Below are 21,009 nucleotides of genomic sequence, written 5' to 3'. Positions count from 1 at the left end.
TTGATGAACATTTATTTATATATTTAGCTTCACCATTATGCTATAATCAGCTTTTTTTACCCATAAATCTCTATTCATGAGTATTTCCTCTTTTTTTTGAGAGTCTCACTCTGTCACCCAGGCTGGAGTGCTGTGGCACCATCTCGCCTCACTACAACCTGCCTCTCAGGTTCAAGCGATTCTCCTGCCTCAGCCTCCCGAGCAGCTGGGCTTACAGGCGCCTGCCACCATGCCCGGCTAATTTTTGTATTTTTAGTAGAGACGGGGTTTCACTATATTGGTCAGGCTGGTCTCGAACTCCTGACCTCGTGATCTGCCTGCCTCCGCCTCCCAAAGTGCTGGGGTTACAGGAGTGAGCCACCGCGCCTGGCCCTTTTTTTCTTTTGTAATTGAGATTTCATTGGTTGTGCCGAAGATCAGTACACAGACATTGCAATTTGTACCCAATTCTTAATATACGTACCAAAAATCTAAAAGCCATGTATTTTAATTCTTTTTTAAAGTTATTCCAGTGACTTTCCAGCTTAAAATCTGGAAGCAAATTTTCCTTATGAGGTCATCAAGTACCAGTATCTTCACACGTTGATAAGCTGTTACGTATGTCCCACCAATTCACAACCGAATAGCATGTACACTACATATTCAAATTTTTAATCTTTCATAGCACAGTATCAAAGTTATTAGGAAAACAGGACTACCACGACCAAAGAGCTCACAGAGTGCACGAAATTCTGACAGGGAGAGCCATCATCAAGGAGCGGTTTTCTTTAGGAAACAGTTCTACTAAAAAACAACATGGGAACAGATGTTCAATACATTAAATGCAGGACTGTGACTCCATAGTGCCATTTAGTATGCTTGGCATTACAGGATATAAAAACTAACCCCCCAACTATGGAATGTTAAGCTGACCCCCAAGACAGTCAAAGCCTCCCATAACTCAATATCCCACACTATCTTCTGGTTGTACCAAAAAGTAAACAATCAGAGAATGATTCCACCTTTTAAAAAAAAGCACCGACACTTAAAAGGGGCTCTCCTCAGTTTTAGTTTCTCGTTTTCTGCAGGTAAATCTTCAGTTTCTTGGTTAGCCACTTCTGACTTTTCCCCCTTTGCTCCCCTTTTCCCTTTTGTTTGCACTTTTTTGTCTGAAGATTTATCCTTTCCTGCGGCTTTCTCAGCTTCATTTCCACTTCTGCAGGAGCGAGTTCAGCTGATAACCGTGCAGATCTCCTCTTGGGCTCTTCCTTTGTGGCCCCTTCAGTGGAATTGACCTTCCTCTTGGGCATGCTGGCTGCAGGGAAGGCAGGTGCCGAGTGCCTGCGAGGCACAGCGCCTCTAGAGCCTTAGCAAAGCTGGGCTGCCTGGCTGCTGCCACGCCTTCCCCAAACTCTTTAATTGTTATTTTTTTTTTTTTTTTTTTTTTTGAGGAAGTCTCACTTTGTTGCCCAGTCCGGAGTGCTGTGAGGCAATCTTGGCTCACTGCAGCCTCTGCCTCCCAGGTTCAAGTGATTCTCCTGCCTCAGCCTCCCAAGTAGCTGGGATTACAGGCATGAGCCCTTGCACCTGGCCAGAAGTTTTAAACTGTTATGTAATCTGTCAAAATGCTTTCCTCTATGGTTTATAAAGGTTCTCCCCACTCTAAGATTATGTAAATACCCACCCATATTTTCTTTGACACATTTAATCATTAATCCATTTGGAGTGTGTATGATAAATAATTTTTGCAAAAAGGATAATAGCCCGCTGTTTTTGTTTTTCTATGTCGACACCTCAGATTTCAAAATTATCCTTTATGATGGCTCCATAATTAATTGCCGATACCCCATTTTTGGTAACTAGACAAAATATTTGAGAAGGCCACGCTACAAGTGGATTAAGTAGAGGACTGCCAAATTTGATTTTTAAAAAATTTTAATTAAAAATGATTTTATAAGCTCTACCAATTTAAAAACATGTAGCCCCAAGAAAAAGAACATGTATTACAACTTACCAACTGATCTGTTATCCATTTTCCTTCCATAGCTTTTAACACTCTGTAAGGAAAAGAGACAGAAAATAAGTTCCTGAAAATAATAAAATTCTAAGTTCAAAAATGTAAAATCAAACACTTTTAAAATTAAGTTCTCAGAAATGGCTAGAAATGTTAAAATGGGACTTAGCATTTAAAGTGTTTTCCAAATTCCCTGTTCTCTGCAATTTTTTTCATCTCCTTCCTTTCGTAGTTCTGAACACTGCTAAGAGCCTTTCTACAAACGTCCACAATAAATCTGCCTAACAGTCTTAGCCTTTGTCCTCAGTCATCATCAGTAACTGCCATCCGTCATAATTCACAGTAATAGTTACAAGAGAATTAATGATCTAATAGTTCCCAACGAAATGATACATGCCAGTATCTCCAAATATTGGTTCTATGGAATAAAATGTTCTATGGGAAAAATAAACTTTTTGTGTTTGAGGAAGTTAGGGAAATTACAGAGTTAAATAAATTCAAGCAGGTTTCTCTAATACAGAATATCCTGTTAGATTTAAACTGCTCATGAATGTGTTTATCAGACCACTGCAGACTCTAGAGAAGCTCGGGTCACACTTTGGGAATCACTGGCCTGAGCATTAACTGTTTTCATCGGGGGTGTGAGACATCCATGTTGGCATGGTTTGGGGAGGTGCCACAAAAGAGACGACCCTTTAAGAACCTTGAGTTGGGCAGGGCGCGCTCAGAGAAGAGGAAAAACACTGAGGTAGAGAGAAACTGAGTGAAGGCACAGAGATGCAAACATCTGGGGTGCATCTAGGGAGCAGGTTCTATACCAGAAGGTTCTATAGGACAATTCTCAATCCTAGGGGGTGAGATATTCATCAGGTGTACCTGTTAATAACTCAGATTCCCCAGCCCCACCCCCCCCCAAAAAAAACAAACGTCAGATTCCTAGGCCTCACCCCATATCTACTGAATCAGAATCTCTGAGGATAGGATTCCAAGAATCTGAATTTTTAACCATTATCTCAGCTAATGAATTCTGATATAGATAATGTGCAGACCATATGCTGTAATATACTGATATGGACAAAAGAAGAAAGGTAAATGGAAGCAGTAATGCCCCATGGGAGCCACCAGCACTAATTTAAGTCTACTAATCATGCCAACTGTCCTGGACTCACACATCAATTACCAGTGCCAGGGATTTGATTCATTGAGTATCTACTTTGTACCACGTACGGGGTCTGAGGCCAGTATTTTCTAGAAACTTGGTGGCTTCTCCCACTTTACCTCTCCCAGATGTACTCCTTTCCTACACTTTAAGAGGTTGTGGCCGGGCACGGTGGCTCAAGCCTGTAATCCCAGCACTTTGGGAGGCCGAGACGGGCGGATCACGAGGTCAGGCGATCGAGACCATCCTGGCTAACACGGTGAAACTCCGTCTCTACTAAAAAAATACAAAAAAACTAGCCGGGCGAGGTGGCGGGCGCCTGTAGTCCCAGCTACTCGGGAGGCTGAGGCGGGAGAATGGCATGAACCCAGGAGGCGGAGCTTGCAGTGAGCCGAGATCCAGTCACTGCACTCCAGCCTGGGTGACAGAGCAAGACTCCGTCTCAAAAAAAAAAAAAAAAAAGAGGTTGTATCCTAGATTCAGTAAGTCAGCAATCCACATATCTGCATACCACAGCAATGAATTAAACCAAATGGTGACTAGATCACCTCCACAAATTAAAAGGCAAAACAAAACACTCACTCTTTTTGAAATTCTTCTTGCTTGCTCTTAAGTCGGCTTAACCTTTCCTTCTTGTCAATAAACCTGTAAGAAAAAATTCAATGTCTTATTTAAATGTTCATTTTTTTCATTTCAATGAGACTATGCAAATTCCCAAGAACCAATCATTCTGCAGAGTCATGTGAAAATGTCATTGTCCTGACAGTAAATACACATCTTTTCAATGGGGTGCACACCACTGCTAACCATTTGGTTCTTTTAAAACTAAGCTCAAATCCTCAACTTTAAAATTCTTTCCTGTGTTTATAAAATGTCTATAGATATCTTCCCCTCAGGTTAAATTATTTGTCAAAACAGGAACATCAGAACACTAAAGTGAATTTGAATTCAAGGAAATAGATGCTTTCACTAGAAAACAAATTTTAATTACTAATCTGCACTCAATCCTGCTCTCTCCTATAAATTGATTCCTTACAATAAATTTTAAAAAATTGTACGTACACTTTTTCCACTAATTTTATTGCTAGTTACTACAGGCTAACAAATTACTTAGTAAAAGTTATCAAAAAGAAGGGGTATCACATTGCAGTTATTATTTTCTTTTTTCTTTTTTTTCTCACTCTGTCGCCCAGGCTGGGGTGCAGTGGTGCAATCTCGGCTCACTGCAAGCTCCGCCTCCTGGGTTCACGCCATTCTCCCGCCTCAGCCTCCCGAGCAGCTGGGACTACAGGCGCCCGCCACCAAGTCTGGCTAATTTTGTTTTTGTATTTTTAATAGAGATGGGATTTCACTGTGTTAGCCAGGATGGTTTCAATCTCCTGACCTGGTGATCTGCCTGCCTCGGCCTCCCAAAGTGCTGGGCTTATAGGCGAGAGCCACTGTGCCCGGCCGCAGTTGCTATTTTCTATTTGCCAGTTTTCTATCCTTATTTTCTTCTTGCTAACTTACTTGGGGGTCTTTTTTTTTTTTTTTTTTTTTTTAAATTTTGCAGTTTAAGGTGATAACTCAGGTCAATTTTAAACTTCTATTCCTTTTAAATATAATCACATGAAGTTTTAAATTTCCTTCTATGCACTGTTCTAGCTATATCCTAAGATTTTGATATTGTGTATTTTCATTATCATTTAGTTTGAAACTTTTAATCTTCCATAAGAATCCTTCTGACCCATCCGTTATTTAGAAGTATATTGTTTAATTTTCAGATATACAGGCTTTTCTAGGTAGCTTACTGTTACTGTTTCTAATTTAATTCATTTTGATATAGCTACAAAATACATTGTGTGATTTCAATCTTGTGACTTGAGACCATCTTATGGCTTTACATATGGTATGCCGTGGAGAAAGTTCCAATGTGTACTTGAAATAATGTGTATTCTATAGCTGTTGGGCAGTGTTCTATAAATGTCTGCTAGATCTGTGCTGTTCAATGTGGTAGCCACCAGCCACATATGGCTACTGAGTGCCTAAAATGTGGCTTGCTGCTTAATAAGGGCATGGACACACACACAAAAAAATTGTATGACTAACATCATACAACTGACTATGGAGTGAACGTGACCCACTGACCATTTTCAAGGGAACAGGGATAATGACTCATGCTGCAGTAACATGATGTGGTGTTCAAGAATAGGCTTTTGGCTATCTCCCAGCATAAAGGAAAACAATTCAATAGGCCATAAGAGACCTAAAAATAATCTGGACAAAGAAAGATGTCTTTCTAAAATACTACTTCCGTAACCCCATGTTTGAAACCTACCCCAAGATATCTAAGAGGAAGAAATATAATGGTCTAATCATGACTCTAACAAATTTAATAATCACTGAAAATGCACAATATTCATTAAACAGAAAAAGCAAATAGGCAATATTATATGTGACAGAACTATATACTTATAATATGACTATTTACATTTAAATTAATTACAATTATATTAAAAGTTCAGTTTCTCAGTTGTACTACCATCCACGTTTCAACAGCTACATATGATTTACTGGATGGCGTGCATAACAAGAACATTCCCATCATTGCAGAAAGTTCTACTGGATAGCACTGCAGTGTCCAGTAAGGTGGCAACGGCGTGAAACAGTATTAGAAAACTCAGAAACCAATGTGGAATGTGGATGAACCCACAGATTCATCAATCAGTCTATCAGGCATTTACTATGTACCTGCAACACAGAACAAGGCATCCTCCAGAATACTAAGAAGTCTAATTATAAATTCTCCTGCAGTTGACTTGAATTCTTGGACCTATCACTTGTTATATGCTTCCATTTCCTTGTATCAAAAATGAGAGACTAATATGGTATTTACTTTTACATCACTGAGACAACATGGTGATTTATGTTCTGATAATGTAGAAAATAACAAACTCACAAGTTAGCAATCTCAAACCATGCAAAGGACTGACACGGGAAAATAAAATCTTGACTTTAGAGGCCATAAAAGTTCTCCTTTGAGGTCTGTTGTAAAAATGCCACTTTGCTGTAAAACAAATTGGGAAGACAGACAACTGTGTCCAGCTTAATATGAGCTGGTTGATTTTCTCAGACTTTGTTAAAAACACAAAAGAAACAAACTCTTACAAACAAATATACAGATGGCAGCAGGAATAATGAACAAAAGATAAGTACTAGTGCATCAAATATTGAAAGGAACAGCAAAGACAGCAATTACTTTTGCACCAACCTAATACTTCATGAGTCACGTCCTCCTTCATGAAAGAAATCAAAAATAGGTGGTATCAGCAAAGCTAAAGAGCAGATGCTACCAGGCCACATGGGTGGGTCAGGGCTGCAACTGCTCACTCGGTCACTCATCCAGGCTCTGCAGTCTCCATCCCACCACTCACAGAAGGAGAAAAAATTCATTCCACAAGTCTGTGCTTTCTCAATACAGCTTCCAAGAGGTGAAAAATAAGAGTATCACTATAGTCAAACCAAATTTAATGATACATATTATATATATAGTTTTTAAAAGTGTGTGTAGGGGGATCCATATTTCACATATTGTTTTCCAAATTGCAGCTGTCACATAAAATATCTTGGTCTCTTTTACCATGCCAGAACATATTGATCTAATTCACTAACAGGTGCACAGCATTTCGCTGGATGGATGCCATGTAATTTATTTATATAAACCTCTACAGGTGAACACTAGTCTTCCTTCCAAATTTTCACTATGATCAGTAACGATACAAATGAATAGCCTAGTGCACCTTTACAGGCTTTTAAGTTTCTCTCTGAAAAATTCCTATAAATAAAATAAACCGGGCTGGGCACAGTGGCTCATGCCTGTAATCCCAGCACTTTGGGAGGCCGAGGTGAGTGGATCACCTGAGGTCAGGAGTTTGAGACCGGCCTGGCCTACATGGTGAAACTCTGTCTCTACTAAAAATACAAAACATGAGCCGGGTGTGGTGGCAGGTGCCTGTAATCCCAGCTGCTTGGGAGGCTGCGCCAGGAGAATTGCTTGAACCCGGGAGGCGGAGGTTGCAGTGAGCCGAGATCACACCATTGCACTCCAACCTGTGTGACAGAGTGAAACTGTCCCTAAATAAATAAATAAATAAAATAAAATAAACTGCTTAGTCAAAGATATTTACAAGCAAAATTGTGGGTAATCCTCAAAATTTCCTCCAAAACACTTCATACAATTTACAACCCCACCAACAGAACCTGTTTTCTCACACTCTCCCCAGACATTGGACATTTCTTTTTATTCTTTGCTAATCTGATTGGCTTCCCATCCCTCCCTCTGAGAGATGGTTCATAATTCGTTTATTTGCATTTATTTCATTATTAGAAAGTTTGAACAACTTTTCATATTTTATTGGCTACTGATTTTTCTTGTTATTTCCCGATGTCCTTCACCCAATTTTTTAATAGGTTTTTTTTTTCCTTGGAGGATTATTTAGCAGGGAAATTGGCCATTTTTCTTTCACACAAAATATTTTTTCTATTCTCTTGTTACTTATGTTTTTGCTCTACAGAATTTTCTGAACTTTTATGTAGGCACACATCATTTTTCTGTTGTTTAATGGCACTAGTTTTTGTGCTGTTTTCTGAAAGAAATCTGCCGGTGAATCTGTTCCATGCCTGGCTCTTACAACACTATTTCCTGTATTTTCTCTCCCAGTTAAAAAAGTCTTCTATGTTATTTACTAAATTATTCCACACTTAAATGACTTGGGTTGTTCCCCCCTAAAAAAGTATTCTCTCAAATAAACTTTGTTGTTTCATAAATTCTTCCATACTTTTATGACTTATTATTTTTTTCTATTAAAAAAAGGTACTCCCTTAAACTGACTTTCCAGCAATCCCTCTGTGATACAGACTGATGGGAACAAGGAGAAGGCTGCTCATACACAGCCCCAGTGGCACCACAGAAAGCACACAACCCAGCTGGGGCTTCAGAGGGAGCCACCCGGGAGCACTGCCTGTCCAAGCTGAGACCTGAGGGTGAGCCAGAGTTGATCCTGTTAAGGGAAGGAAGGGCATGGAGGCAGAGAAAATTCTATGTAAACGCACCAAAGCATTTCAACATGCCAAGTGGGAAAACAATGATGGGAGTATGCTACTAATGCGGTAGTGGTTATGAATGCGAGTCTCACTTCCACTCTGTACCCCGACTACAATTATGGGCAACTGAGTGGACCTAACCACAGGTCAGACTATTCACATAAGTCTGCCCTTTATTACCAGAAAAACACCACCAGAGCATGCACTCTATTAGGGATGCAGACTATTAATACTGTGCTAGGAATAACTAGCCTCACTATAACGCCCACAATTTACTGAGCACTTACTATGTCCCAAGCACAGCACCTTTCATAAAGTAACTCTCACCCCTCTACCTGTCTGTCCAGTCCTTTCCCTCATCCCAGGGTTACACATTTACTTACTAAGGTTATGGCAATGAAAAGTCTCAGAAACACTACTAATGTATTTTAAGAAAGGCAAAAAATAGATTTCAAATAAGCAATTGAGGGCCTAAAAAAAAATATCCAACCCTTTGGTTCGGTTATTGCATTTCAAAGAATCTATCCTAAGAAAATAACAGAGATGACGAAAGATTCATGTTTGAAGGCACCAATGACAAAATCAGGCCTAACTGCAAGGAAATGGAAACTAGTGTTCAATGGGAGAAAGACTAAATGATAGTATATTGCCACAAAAGACATTAAAATATTTTTATAGGCAAAGATATGAGTATGCTTTTATTCTTTAATCATACAAGAGTATGATTTTCATAGGCAAATAAGATTTAAAAACCGGGTCCTTATCACGATTTTTTAACCTTATGTTAGAATATTTAGGATATGAGAAAGCATAGCATAAATATATTCCACTGTCAGGAGTAACGGTTAAAAATCATTTACGGAAATTAGAAACAGGCCAGGTGTGGTGGCTCACACCTGTAATCTCAACACTTTAGGAGTGTGAGGCAGGAAGATTATGTGAGTCAAGGAGTTCAAGACCAGCCTGGCAACATAGTAAGACTCCATCTCTATATAAAAAAAATACATATATATTAAAAAATAGCTGGGTATGGTGGTACATGGCTGTAGACCTAACTTCTCTGGAGGCTGAGGTAGGAGGATCCTTTGAGCCATGAATTAGAGGCTGCAGTAAGCTATGATCCTACACTATACTTTGGCCTGGGTGGCAGAGTTAGAACCCGTGTCTCAAAAAATAAAATAAAATAAAATAGAAACAAAGTGTTGTTTAGTTTCCTCATTTGTAAAATGGGAATAATGCTTACATACTCCTTGGTAAAGGAATAAGATAAATGTGAAAGCAGTGGGTACAGATGCTTAGCACACACATATGCCAGCTTTCCGCTTCTTCACTGCAATGAGTGATTCTGCACTTAATCTTACCATGCATTAAACTCAACTATAGAATACAGTTCTATAGAAGAGACTGAGGGATTACGAAACCAGGATAAGGCAGTCCTAACTACACTCGCTTCTTCTGCACACAGAGCAAATGTATACTACAGTTCCCTCATTCAACTTACTCTAAACTGAGGCATCCTTTAGAAACAAAAATAGAAAAGTTCATTTTTGTTTGTAAAATAGTAAATAAACAGAAAAATAAAAGGGATAGTCATATATAATCTTTTTTTTCATGAAGTGACTGAATGATTCTAACTTTGGGTTTTAAAAAGATAAAAATTTACAGCTGTAAAAGGAATAATATTGTGTACTGGCATGAAAAGATGTTTAGGTATGTTAAATGACCAAAAAAACCCAAAAAAACAAAACAAAAAAAACTCAGCAAAATAGTTGTGTTGCGTGATCCCACTCTGGCAGAGAATATGCACAGAATATTCAGGACTGTGCCTCATCCATAATAGAGGCACCTTTATGTGGTGGGATTGTGAGAGAATTTTCCTATTTCTACAATGTTTGAGCTAAACATTTCAAAATTTCAAATGTCATATTTACAATATTTAGCTCTCTTTAAAAACATGCATTTTGATTTAAAATGTAAACTTAAAATTCAAAATACTCAAATTCAACTACATCTTGTTTGAAGAAAATATCCAAAATAAAAATGGTTTTTAAATTTGATGGGCTGGAAATGGTCACTGCGAGTTATTCTTTACCAAGTAGAAGACCCAAGGAACTGACCTTTTGGGAGCCTGGATTACATCAATTACTTGAGGTAGGTCAGCTCAAGAGGATTTCACAAATATCTATCCCAAATGGACTCTGATTATTAAGGGAGCTAAGTTTTCCATTTTAAGACATGACTACAAATTCATCTGAAAAATATTTTAAAGGATTAAACTAGGGCTGGAGACTTTCACTTGGCTCTGGCTGAAAGTAGTTCAACTTTACTTAAAAAACACTCACTGAAACCTCACAATGACACCTTAACTACAACCCTGATCCCTAAAGTGCCCTGCTCCTTTCTGGCAGTTTCTAAAAGAAAACACATGCTCTCTCTGAATCCTTACACAACCCTCTGAGATGTGCCATCACTGCTCTGCCATGCGCAAGTAAGCACTCAATTTCCATCATCACATCAATTCAGTACCTTCCCTAGCAACAGGAGGTGGCAAATCTCAGGATTATTTTTACATAATCACATTTTATTTTCCATAAAGTCTGTCTTTTGGTGTTCAAAAGAGACTTGAGACTATGAAAACTCTTTTGCATTATGACAGGCCTTGAAAATATCTAGAGGTGAGAGAAACTGGGCATTTCAGGAATCTTCACACAGTGGCAGGGTGTACACGTGAGGGGTGCTGCCTCTCCAGGGTTAATCCCAGCCCTTGGTTCACTAGAGCACATACGACCTTCCAAGATATAGCACAATCTGTATAACAAAATGGAATGTTTTTCTTTTCTGATACTGTTACACACACACATGCACACAGTATAAAAATATAGTTCAGATCCAAATATGAACTTAAGAATTAGCAGAACCCGGGAGTAAGTCAGTCACAACAATCCTGAGACCCAGTTTTTTCTGCTTTAAATACATTAATAACTCATGGGGTGAGGGTAGAGAAGAATTGAGATAGTAAATGCAAAAACCTTTTACAAGTTCTAGAAGGTATAATCGTAAGAGTAGCCAGTGATTCTGGCTGAAAACAAGTTATATTTTCCTAGCAGATCCCCATTTTCTGGTGGAAACACCATAAACAAACTCCATGGGACAGGAACTGAGACCCTCTGAAGGACACAGTGAAATAGTTGTAAGGCTGGTGAACTCCTGTCTACCTGTAGAGCTTTTGTTCTGCTGAGTTCAGTATACAGAATTGAATTCTCAAGACAATAGATTTATATGGGCCACAGTGGCTGACAACTCAAAATATACTGGAGGCAGAACAGAAGTATCTAAAGGATATTTTTTGGATATTGGTTGTGCCTTCCCCTTGAAATCTGCAGTAATATTTAAATTTCTTCTTCATCCTTTATCCCATTTCTCAATTTGTTTAGGGCATGCATTTCTGTTTCCTGGCAAAAGTATAATCATATATTCTAAAACTTGTCAGTGAGGGCCGGGCACAGTGGCTCAAGCCTGTAATCCCAGCACTTTGGGAGGCCGAGACGGGCAGATCACGAGGTCAGGAGATCGAGACCATCCGGCTAACATGGTGAAACCCCGTCTCTACTAAAAAAATACAAAAAACTAGCCGGGCGAGGTGGCGGGCGCCTGTAGTCCCAGCTACTCGGGAGGCTGAGGCAGGAGAATGGCGTGAACCCAGGAGGCGGAGCTTGCAGTGAGCTGAGATCCGGCCACTGCACTCCAGCCTGGGCAACAGAGTGAGACTCCGTCTCAAAAAAAAAAAAAAAAAAAAAAAAAAAACTTGTCAGTGAAGATAATGTGACATCATTCCTGAAAACATAATTACAAAGTAGTACCTAGATGTTCATACAATTTGTCTTTCTTTTTAATCCACATGTGAAAATCAAGGGCTCCTAAACCAGCAGGTACATTTCCCCAGGTATCCTTAGATTAATTCTCAGTCCCATTCCCCCATCTAACAAGAACTGGTAACCAATTTCTTTCCTGTTGTGAGTGGAAAGATTACTTCAACCTATCAGGTGTCTACTGGGTAGCAGTGCTATTTCTGGTGTCAGACAAATACATAATCCATACAGTTCTGTTCCTGTAATTTTAATATGTCCAGCAGTACAGATTCAAAGAAGATTGTGTTGGAGGTACTGCCTAATATCATTCCTCTTCTTCATCCCTTAAGGAAGCATACAGTTTAAAGGGCAGGTGATAGGGAACGCACCTTCAGTTTACACTGAAGGCTGGGTCTCCCCTGGGGGCGGGAGTGGGGGGAGAAAAGGCAGATGAGAAAGTAGGGGAGGTACTGTTCAGGACTGGGGGCAAGGTGGGAGACGAGGAAAGGATGATGTGGGTGAGGACACCAAAGTTGTAGGGAAGTCTTCCCATTGAACAACAACAAAAGAATAATAAGTTTAGGTATTTCTCAACTAATCTGTCTGCCAAACTCATATTGTCCCCAAAAGTATATAAAGACACATGGTTCCCTCCTTAAGAGTCAAAGGAACTAATTAATGTGAGATCGAGTTATTTCTTTAATACTTAATTTTCCTTGAGCTGCCAAACCACTAAAACCTAGATACTCCGCTAGTCTGTTAATGGAACCTTAAAAAAATACATTTACCTTTGCAAGAACTTTGATACGCATGATCACATTCAAGATCCATGTACGCACAGCCGGTTTGGCTAATTTACTGAAAATCAGAGGTTAAACGAGGGTTTTAAAACTGTGCTGTAAGGTTCCATATTTTATTAACAAGTGGTTTTCTACAGTGAGGGGCTTTTCATGAAGTTAAAAGGAAAAAGAGTCTAAAGGTAATCACAGAATACAAAATTTTCAAAAATAATGAAGATAGAATATCTCACAATCAACCTGTGGCCCACAAAATTCAAGGCCTATTGACAGTCAGTAAAAATCCTTGAGAGCAGAGACCCGTCTTTCTCCTCTGTATTGCCAGACCATTTTGTGCACATAACAGTGCACAATGAGAGCTCATTAAAAAATATTTGGCTATTAGAACAATGGTCCTGGGTCTCAAGAGATTCTTTCACCCTACTAGATATTGGGCACAATTCTAGAAACAAAGAAAAACTAACAAGCCATTCTTCTTAAAACACATAGTTTGGAAAAGAGAAAGATGGAGAGTTAGGTGAAGCGGACCTAAGCAGACCACTGTGACAGTTCTGTTATCCCTGAACCCTAAAATTTCTTTTTTATTCTAAATTCTGAATGGTTCTGGTTATTTGCTTTATATTTTTCTGCTTGGTCAGGAAAGGAAATCCACTATAACGTATCTCTCTTCTGAAAATCTAATGCTCACATTTAGCCAAGAATTTTGGGGATTTTCTTTCTTCTTCTTTTTTTTTTGAGATGGAGTCTTGCTCTGTCGCCCAGGCTGAAGTACAGTGGCGTGATCTCGGCTCACTGCAGCCTCTGCCTCCCAGGTTCAAGCGCTTCTCAGGCCTCAGCCTCCCGAGTAGCTGGGATTACAGGCCTGCACCACAACACCCAGCTAATTTTGGTTTTTGTTTTTGTTTTTTTGAGATGGAGTCTTACTCTGTCACCAGGCTGGAGTGCAGTGGCACGATTTTGGCTCACTGCAACCTCCACCTCCTGGGTTCAGGCGATTCTCCTGCCTCAGCCTCCTGAGTAGCTGAGACCACAGGCACACGTGCCACCACGCCCAGCTTATTTTTGTATTTTTAGTAGAGACAAAGTTTCACCATGTTGGCCAGGATGGTCTCAATCTCTTGACCTCATGATCTGCCCGCCTCGGCCTCCCAAAGTGCTGGGATTACAGACATGAGCAATCGCACTCGGTCTAATTTTTGTATTTTTAGTAAAGATAGGGTTTCACCATGTTGGCCAGGCTATTCTCGCTCTCCTGGTCTCAAGTGATCCGCCTGCCTTGACTTCCCAAAGTGCTGGGATTACAGGCATGAGCCACTGAGCCCTACCCCTATGTTGAGTTTCAAAAGTTGTATTGCTTTTGACATTCCTTCAACAACACGCCTAAGTTCTGCTACCTGCTGCTGCTGGGCTGGTGATTTGAAAGAACAAGACCAGAATTCATGCCTTCATGAAACTACATTCTGGATGTGGCCATCTTCCTCAAATAAATAGTATTACACATCATGTGTGGTACCATGAAAGAAATAGGGTATTTTGACAGCAAATAATGAATGGGGGAAAAGATGGAGGTGGGAACCTATCTTACTGAGGGAGGTCATGAAAGGCCTCACCGAAGAAGTGGACTTTAAGTTGAATGGTGAAAGACAAGGTATCAAACAGGAGGAAAAGTGTTCCAGGCAGAAGAAACGGCAAGGAAAAAGCCCCATTGGTGGAAGTTTCATGTGACTGAGGATTTGAGAGAAGGCCTATAACTGTGGAGCAGTGAAAAAGAGGGAGCACAGGGATGAACTTATTTGAGTGCTTAATACATTCTAGGCATCATGGTAAACACTTTAAATGCATGCTCTTAGGTAATCACTACCAGAAACCTATGGAGTTAGGTACCCTGCCAATTTCAAAATGAAATAAACATGAAGTTAAGAAACTTGCTCAGGGCCAGGCATGGTGGCTCATGCCTGTAATCCCAGCACATGGGGAGGCCGGGGCTGGCGGATGGCTTGAGCTCTGGAGTCCAAGATCGGCCTGGGCAACATGGCAAAACCCTGTCTCCACAAAAAATACAAAAAAACTAGTTAGGCGTGTTGATGCACGCCTGTAGTCCCAGACACCAGGGAGGTTGAGACAGGAGAATCCCTTGAGCCCAGGGAAGTCAAAGCTGCAGTGAGCTGTGATCTTGCCACTGCACTGCCTGGGTGACAGGGTGAGACCCTGCCCCCTCCCTCGTCAAAAAAACTTCCTCAAACTCACATAGCAGCCGGGCTCATATCTATAATCCTAACACTTTGGGAGGCTGAGACAGGAGGATGGCTCAGCCCACAAGTTCGAAATCGACCTGGACAACACAGGGAGACCTTGTCTCTACAAAAAATTTAAAAATTAGCCAGGTGTGGTGGTGCATGCCTGTAGTCCCACCTACTCAAAAGGTTAAGATGGGAGGACTGCTTGAGCCCAGGAGTTTGAGGCTGCAGTATGCCATGATTGTGCCAGTGCACTCCAGCCTGGGTGACAGAGCAAGACCCTGTCTCAAAAAAAAGAAAGAAAGAAATCACATAGCAAGTGGTGGAGCTTGGACTCAATTCAAGGGAGCATGAGTCCAAAGCCCACATTTTAAACTCAACCTCAGAGTCTAAGTTACAGAGGCAAACAGTAGCCAAATCACAGGAGGCTTCATATGCCATAATAAGGAGCTTGGATTTTATTTTAAATGCAATGGGAGCCAATGAGAGGTTTAAGCAAAATAGTGACATCTTATTTACATTTCTATTGTGGCTTATTTACATTTCTATTGTGTTTGGAGACCAGAGGCAAGGTAGGGAAGAGTTGTCTGAGTAAAAGAAGGGAGATCACTAAGTAGTCAGGAGAGAAAAGATGGTGGTCTGAACTAAAAGTTAGATAGATTCAAGACATATTTTGACATCAAAATGAATTAAACTTGCTGATTATTTGGATGCAGAGAGTAAGAGAAAAAGAAAAGTCTAGGATAACTCCCAGGTTTCTGGCTTTAGTAACAAATAGATCATGATGAATAATACTGAAATGGTCTAGAAACTGAGTTTGGGAAAGAGCGCCAGAGTCAGTTCAATCATTCCATAAATCTTTATTGAGCTTCTACTATGTGAGAATACAACAGTGTATAAAAGAGAAAAACTCTTACCCTCATAGAGTTTATATCACTGGGTGGGGGGCAGTTAGACAAATTAACATGCACAACCATCAGATGATGATAAGTGTTATAGAAAAGAAAAGATAATAAAGCTGGTTAAATAGGCAAGAGGTTAGCATTTTAATAGAAGGATCAGAAAGATACTCTCTAAGGTATGAGCAAGCACCAAAAAAAAAAAAAAAAAAAAAAAAAAAGGAGGCAGCCCTGAGGATTTCTGATAGAGAAAGAGTTCCTGGCTGTCTAAATACCATTGCAAAGGTCCTGAGGAAGGAGTGTTCTTGGTATGTCTGAGGACAGATAAGAAGGCCACAGTGGCACAGCAGATTAGTTAAGAGAGAAAATACGGCGGGGCGTGGTGGCTCAAGCCTGTAATCCCAGCACTTTCGGAGGCCGAGGTGGGTGGATCACGAGGTCAGGAGATCGAGACTATCCTGGCTAACATGGTGAAACCCCGTCTCTACTAAAATATACAAAAAACTAGCCGGGCGTGGTGGTGGGCGCCTGTAGTCTCAGCTACTTGGGAGGCTGAGGCGGGAGAATGGCGTGAACCCGGGAGGCGGAGCTTGCAGTGAGCCGAGATCACGCCACTGCACTCCAGCCTGGGAGACACAGTGAGACTCTGTCTCAAAAAAAAAAAAAAAAAAAAAAAGAGAGAGAGAAAATAATAGGAGATTAAATCAGAGGAACAGATAATATAGAACTTTGGTTAAAGACTCCAGTTTTTACTTTGGGTAAAGCGAAAAACCACTGGAAGATCTGAACAGAAATGGAGGAGTAGCATAACACTGGCTGCAACATGGAAATTGCATAAAGGGGGAGCAAGGATGGAAACAGAGACATAACAGGAAATAACCTTTTGTCTCTGGTAGATCGTACCAGGTGATGGTGTAAGGGTCAGATTTAAGATAAGTTGTGAAGAGTAGATGGGATTTGTTGATGGGACTAAATAGAGTCGGGTTAAGAGAGAAGTCAAGGAGAACTGAAAGGTTTTTTGGCCTGAACCAAATGAACAATGAGATTGACATTTACTGGGTTGGGATGAGCATGGGAAAAGAGATTTATGATGGAAAATGAGTTCAGTTTGCCATATTAAAATGAAGATATCTATTACAAATCTAAATATTGATGTTGACTAGGCAGCTGTTTTCTGGACTTCAGAGAAGTCTAGGTTGCAGATGCAAGTCTGGCAGTCTTAAGCACATAGATGATATTTAAATTATGTGAACAGATATGGTAAAACGTGTAGACAGACAAGAAGGTCCAGAACTAAATCCTCAATTAAATCCATCAGTTAGACATTTCCATCTCATATCCAGTATTTTTATAACTGGTTTAATTTTTAAAGCTATCACTTACTACATTAAGCAGTTTCTAAAGTCATCCAGAGCACCAATGAGACACAGCAACAAACTAAAAAAGAGTTTGTCATTCAAATCTCCTCAAAAGAGAACTCCATCCACGATCACAGAAATACTAAGAACTCAAAACATTCCCAAATATAGAGGATATAGTATCTAGTGGTTAAATGCGGGTACACAGGTCCAAGCTGTCTGAATTTTAATTCTTGTTCCTACACTCATTTGTGTGACCTAGGGCAAAGCACTTACTATGCAGCTTCCTAGTAAGTTGGGGATAAGTTATTGGGTTGCTGCTAATGAATTAATACCTGAATTTTTGTGCTCAGAATGCTAGCTATCTTACTATCATTGACACTAAGTTGTTGAAACAGAAGTTGAGAGTGGGAGACCCTGCAGCTAATCACGTTAATTTTTCAATTTTCTTAACCAAGAACTTGTAGCTCTCTGTTTAGATTTCCAAATGGAACCAAAACATGTTCCTAAAAGCAATTCTCTTAGCTAAAAGCATGCAGCTTTCAATCTGAATTTTAAAACAAGGCCAAAACACTTTCACAAATTCCTAAGAATCCAAAATAATCTTTAGAGGCAGGGAGGGGAAAGGGGAGTTAACAGCAAGCCCCAATTCACACATTAGAGTAAGTATGTCTGATAACAAAGTCCATCTGTGACAGACTACCAGGCCCAAATACCTCTAAAGCAGTTATTTGATTCTCTTCTACTCTCTTCTCTAGAGAATGAGTATAAATGTGCTTTAAAAAATAGAAAGCTAAGCTTTTGAATGGGAGCACATACAGCAAAGAGCTGGGATTCCAAGTCAATGGCAGCTACAGGGGAAAACTTCTCCAGAGAGTCACCACTTACTCCTTTTTTCCCCAGTGGCCAAGAGCACCGTGGGGTCAAACTCCTCTTGGGTGGGTGATGGGTAAACTGCGACCTTCCCTCATCTGGCCCCTACGCTGTCCTCCGGTAGCAAAGCTCCGGTGCAGAGCAGTTAGCTACACTCCCTCTCTCTCCCTCCTCTCGCCGGGATCTCGTGCCCGGACGGGGAGCCCCAGGTTCCAGCCTTTGGCCGCCTGGCTGGAGGAGACACAGCAGAAGAAACAATAGGGCCGTGGCGGCCGCCGTACCTCTCCCTGTCGCGGCCGTCGAAGTAGACGAAATCGCCGCTCTGAACGCATTTGGCGCAGGTCAGCCGCCGGCGGGTAGTGTTGCACAGCGGACAGCGCTCCACAGCCACGTACAGCCCCTCCGCGTCGTCCACAGAGTCCACCAGGTCCCGGGCGAGCGGCCGGGGCCCGCACCCAGGAGCCTCCGGCGCCCGGGGTCCCTTCCCACTGGGAGACGCCATGATGGCCTGAGAGGAGAGCCAGTCACGTGGGATTTTGTTTTCAACCGGGTGCATTCTGGGCCAGGAGGAGGGGCCTGGGGGAGGCGGGCTGGGATCCCGGCGACCCCCCGGACCCCTCTCCCCGCGCGGGTCCTTGTCCCAGGCGCTGTTGTTTTTCCGGTCTGCTGAGGGGCAACAGGTCCCGAAGCAAGGGGAGAGTTATATTAGAGGGGCTAGTCTGCCAAACAAAATGTCATCATCTGCTGGCTCAGGCCAAGACTATGAGTTACAGCCTCAAACTTGTGCAGAAAATTGTAATACCATACCCTAAGGATTCTGGGTAAACGGAATGGGAGCGGAATAAGGGAATTTAACTTGCTGTGGATGCTTTAAAATCTGGCTAAAACTACAGCAAACAAAGTAGGGTGAAGGGGCTGGGTCTTGGAACTAGGTTGAATTTTGGCTCACTTACCTACTTAATAGCTGTGTGACTTGGGGCAAGTTCCTTAATCTTTGCGCCTGTTTTCTCGTGTTAAATGGAATTATAGTACCTATCTAATGCAGAGGATTAATATGGTTAATAGTGTTATACTTTACCAATAGTGAAAACAACCAAAGTGAACGTGCAAAATCAGAATTGTATCTTTCTGAAAAGTTAATCACGTGGCTAACGTACCTTCCCTATCCTGGGGCATGCTTTAAGAGAATTTGAACTAGGTAGGTGGTTAGGACTTCCCTTCAAGTTTCTTTTGGGGGATAGGGGATATATAAGATGATGTGTTGGGAGGATCATATCAGAGTAATTAGTGTTTGAATATGCCTCTAAACTACAGAGAAGAGTGGGTTTATAGGTCAGATTAAATAGACCAGTGATTTTCAAGGATTTTACTAGGCTATCCACTGATAAACTGCCCTGAATTCTCTCTCTAGCCAGGATTCCTTTCTCAAGTTCCATACCCAAAGATCCAGAACTGCTTACTAGGTATCAAGTGACATTCCAGAACACCACAAACTCAGATTGTTGGAAACTGACCTCTACCTCCTTACAAACCTGTTTTCTTACTTTGGTGAAGGACGTAATCACTGATGATTTACAGCTAAGAGCCATGATTCATATCAGCCCGTCCCTCCCTGTTAATCTCCACATCACCGTCAAATGCTGGGGATTCTACAAGCTAATTCGGTCTTGAATCTGAGCCCTTTGCCCCTCCGTCTTCTTAATCTTACCCAGTCTTTTTAAATACAAATCACGTAGGATTACAAAATCAAGCAAAAGCAAAAATTCTCTAATTTTCAGAATGGAGTTTACACTAAACTTGAATGGTTCCTGAAAACTTAAGATTTATTTTTAAGTGAGAAGTCTTTCTCTCTGATCATTTCAAACGAAAGGATTATTTTTAAGGTCTCAGGCTTATGTTTAATTTGTATTCAGACAGGATCCTTCACAGTGCTTAGTACCTAATGATCAGGATCAACTGTTCAATATTTTAAAAGGCAAAAAATACACATTAATTCCTATCCTGGTAGATGATATCACAGTATTTAGCTTATGCAGTTATTTGAAACTCCTATATATGGCTATGTATTTTCAGAGAACGCGTATTAATGTATTACTTAACAGCGGAGTACTGAGGTTTTTGGATACAAAATGTAGTTTAAATATTTCAAGGGAGAGGGGCGCCACACTTCTCAATGAAGAGAAACATTTGTACAGTTCAGAATTTTTTTTGACACCTATTACGCCATGAACTCATAGGGAATAGGTTCCAGCAGCCCAGGCTCCTCTCCATTGGTTCTCACAAAGTTCTTCTCTGGGTGGAGCAGGCTGGCACTTCAGTTGAACTCAGACACCTCTCCCCACACCTCTCCCTTTGACGTCTTTTTCCGATCATTTACCTTCACGCATTTCAGGAAACTTACTTGGCTCTTAGAGTGCTTCGTATGCTCAGTAGACACATTCATTCTCTTGGCAAAAATCTTGCCCTTGTTTACAACAATGCCAACAGCATGCTGGGTAACACTGTAGACTCTTCCAGCTTTGCTGTGGTAACATTTGCGAGGCACTCCTTTCTTGGAAAGCACCCATTCCCTTGATGTCTACATTATCACCTTTTTCGTAGATTCGCGTGTATGTGGCCAAAGGAACAATTTCATATTTTCTAAAAGGCCTAGAGAACATGTATCAGGTGCCTCACCTCTTTCCCTTTGTGTTCGTTATTTATGGCAAATTACTGGAAGATGGCCCTTCCGGCTAAAAGGAAACGCGTTGAGTCTTAATGATG

General features: G+C 40.9%; 1 protein-coding gene and 1 pseudogene across 1 annotated transcript in view; both read right to left on the bottom strand.

Moving 5' to 3' along the window:
* ATG14 (autophagy related 14) overlaps window positions 1-21,009 on the bottom strand; it is a 457,705-nt gene that overhangs the window by 27,824 nt on the left and 408,872 nt on the right. Inside the window, exons 2-4 of the mRNA XM_050798257.1 lie at window positions 18,528-18,756; window positions 3,735-3,797; window positions 1,994-2,036 (exon numbers count right to left, since the gene is read on the bottom strand). Of these exons, the coding sequence (XP_050654214.1) occupies window positions 1,994-2,036; window positions 3,735-3,797; window positions 18,528-18,748 (327 nt within the window). The 5' untranslated portion in view covers window positions 18,749-18,756. The remainder of the gene's footprint in view (window positions 1-1,993; window positions 2,037-3,734; window positions 3,798-18,527; window positions 18,757-21,009) is intronic.
* LOC126959141 (60S ribosomal protein L21-like) lies at window positions 20,455-20,945 on the bottom strand (annotated as a pseudogene).

The sequence above is a fragment of the Macaca thibetana genome, chromosome 7 (assembly GCF_024542745.1).
Source record: "Macaca thibetana thibetana isolate TM-01 chromosome 7, ASM2454274v1, whole genome shotgun sequence".
NCBI classification, from domain to species: Eukaryota; Metazoa; Chordata; class Mammalia; order Primates; family Cercopithecidae; genus Macaca; species Macaca thibetana.
The sequence above is the reverse complement of the archived record's forward strand: the minus strand, read 5'-3'. Positions and strand labels throughout refer to the sequence as shown.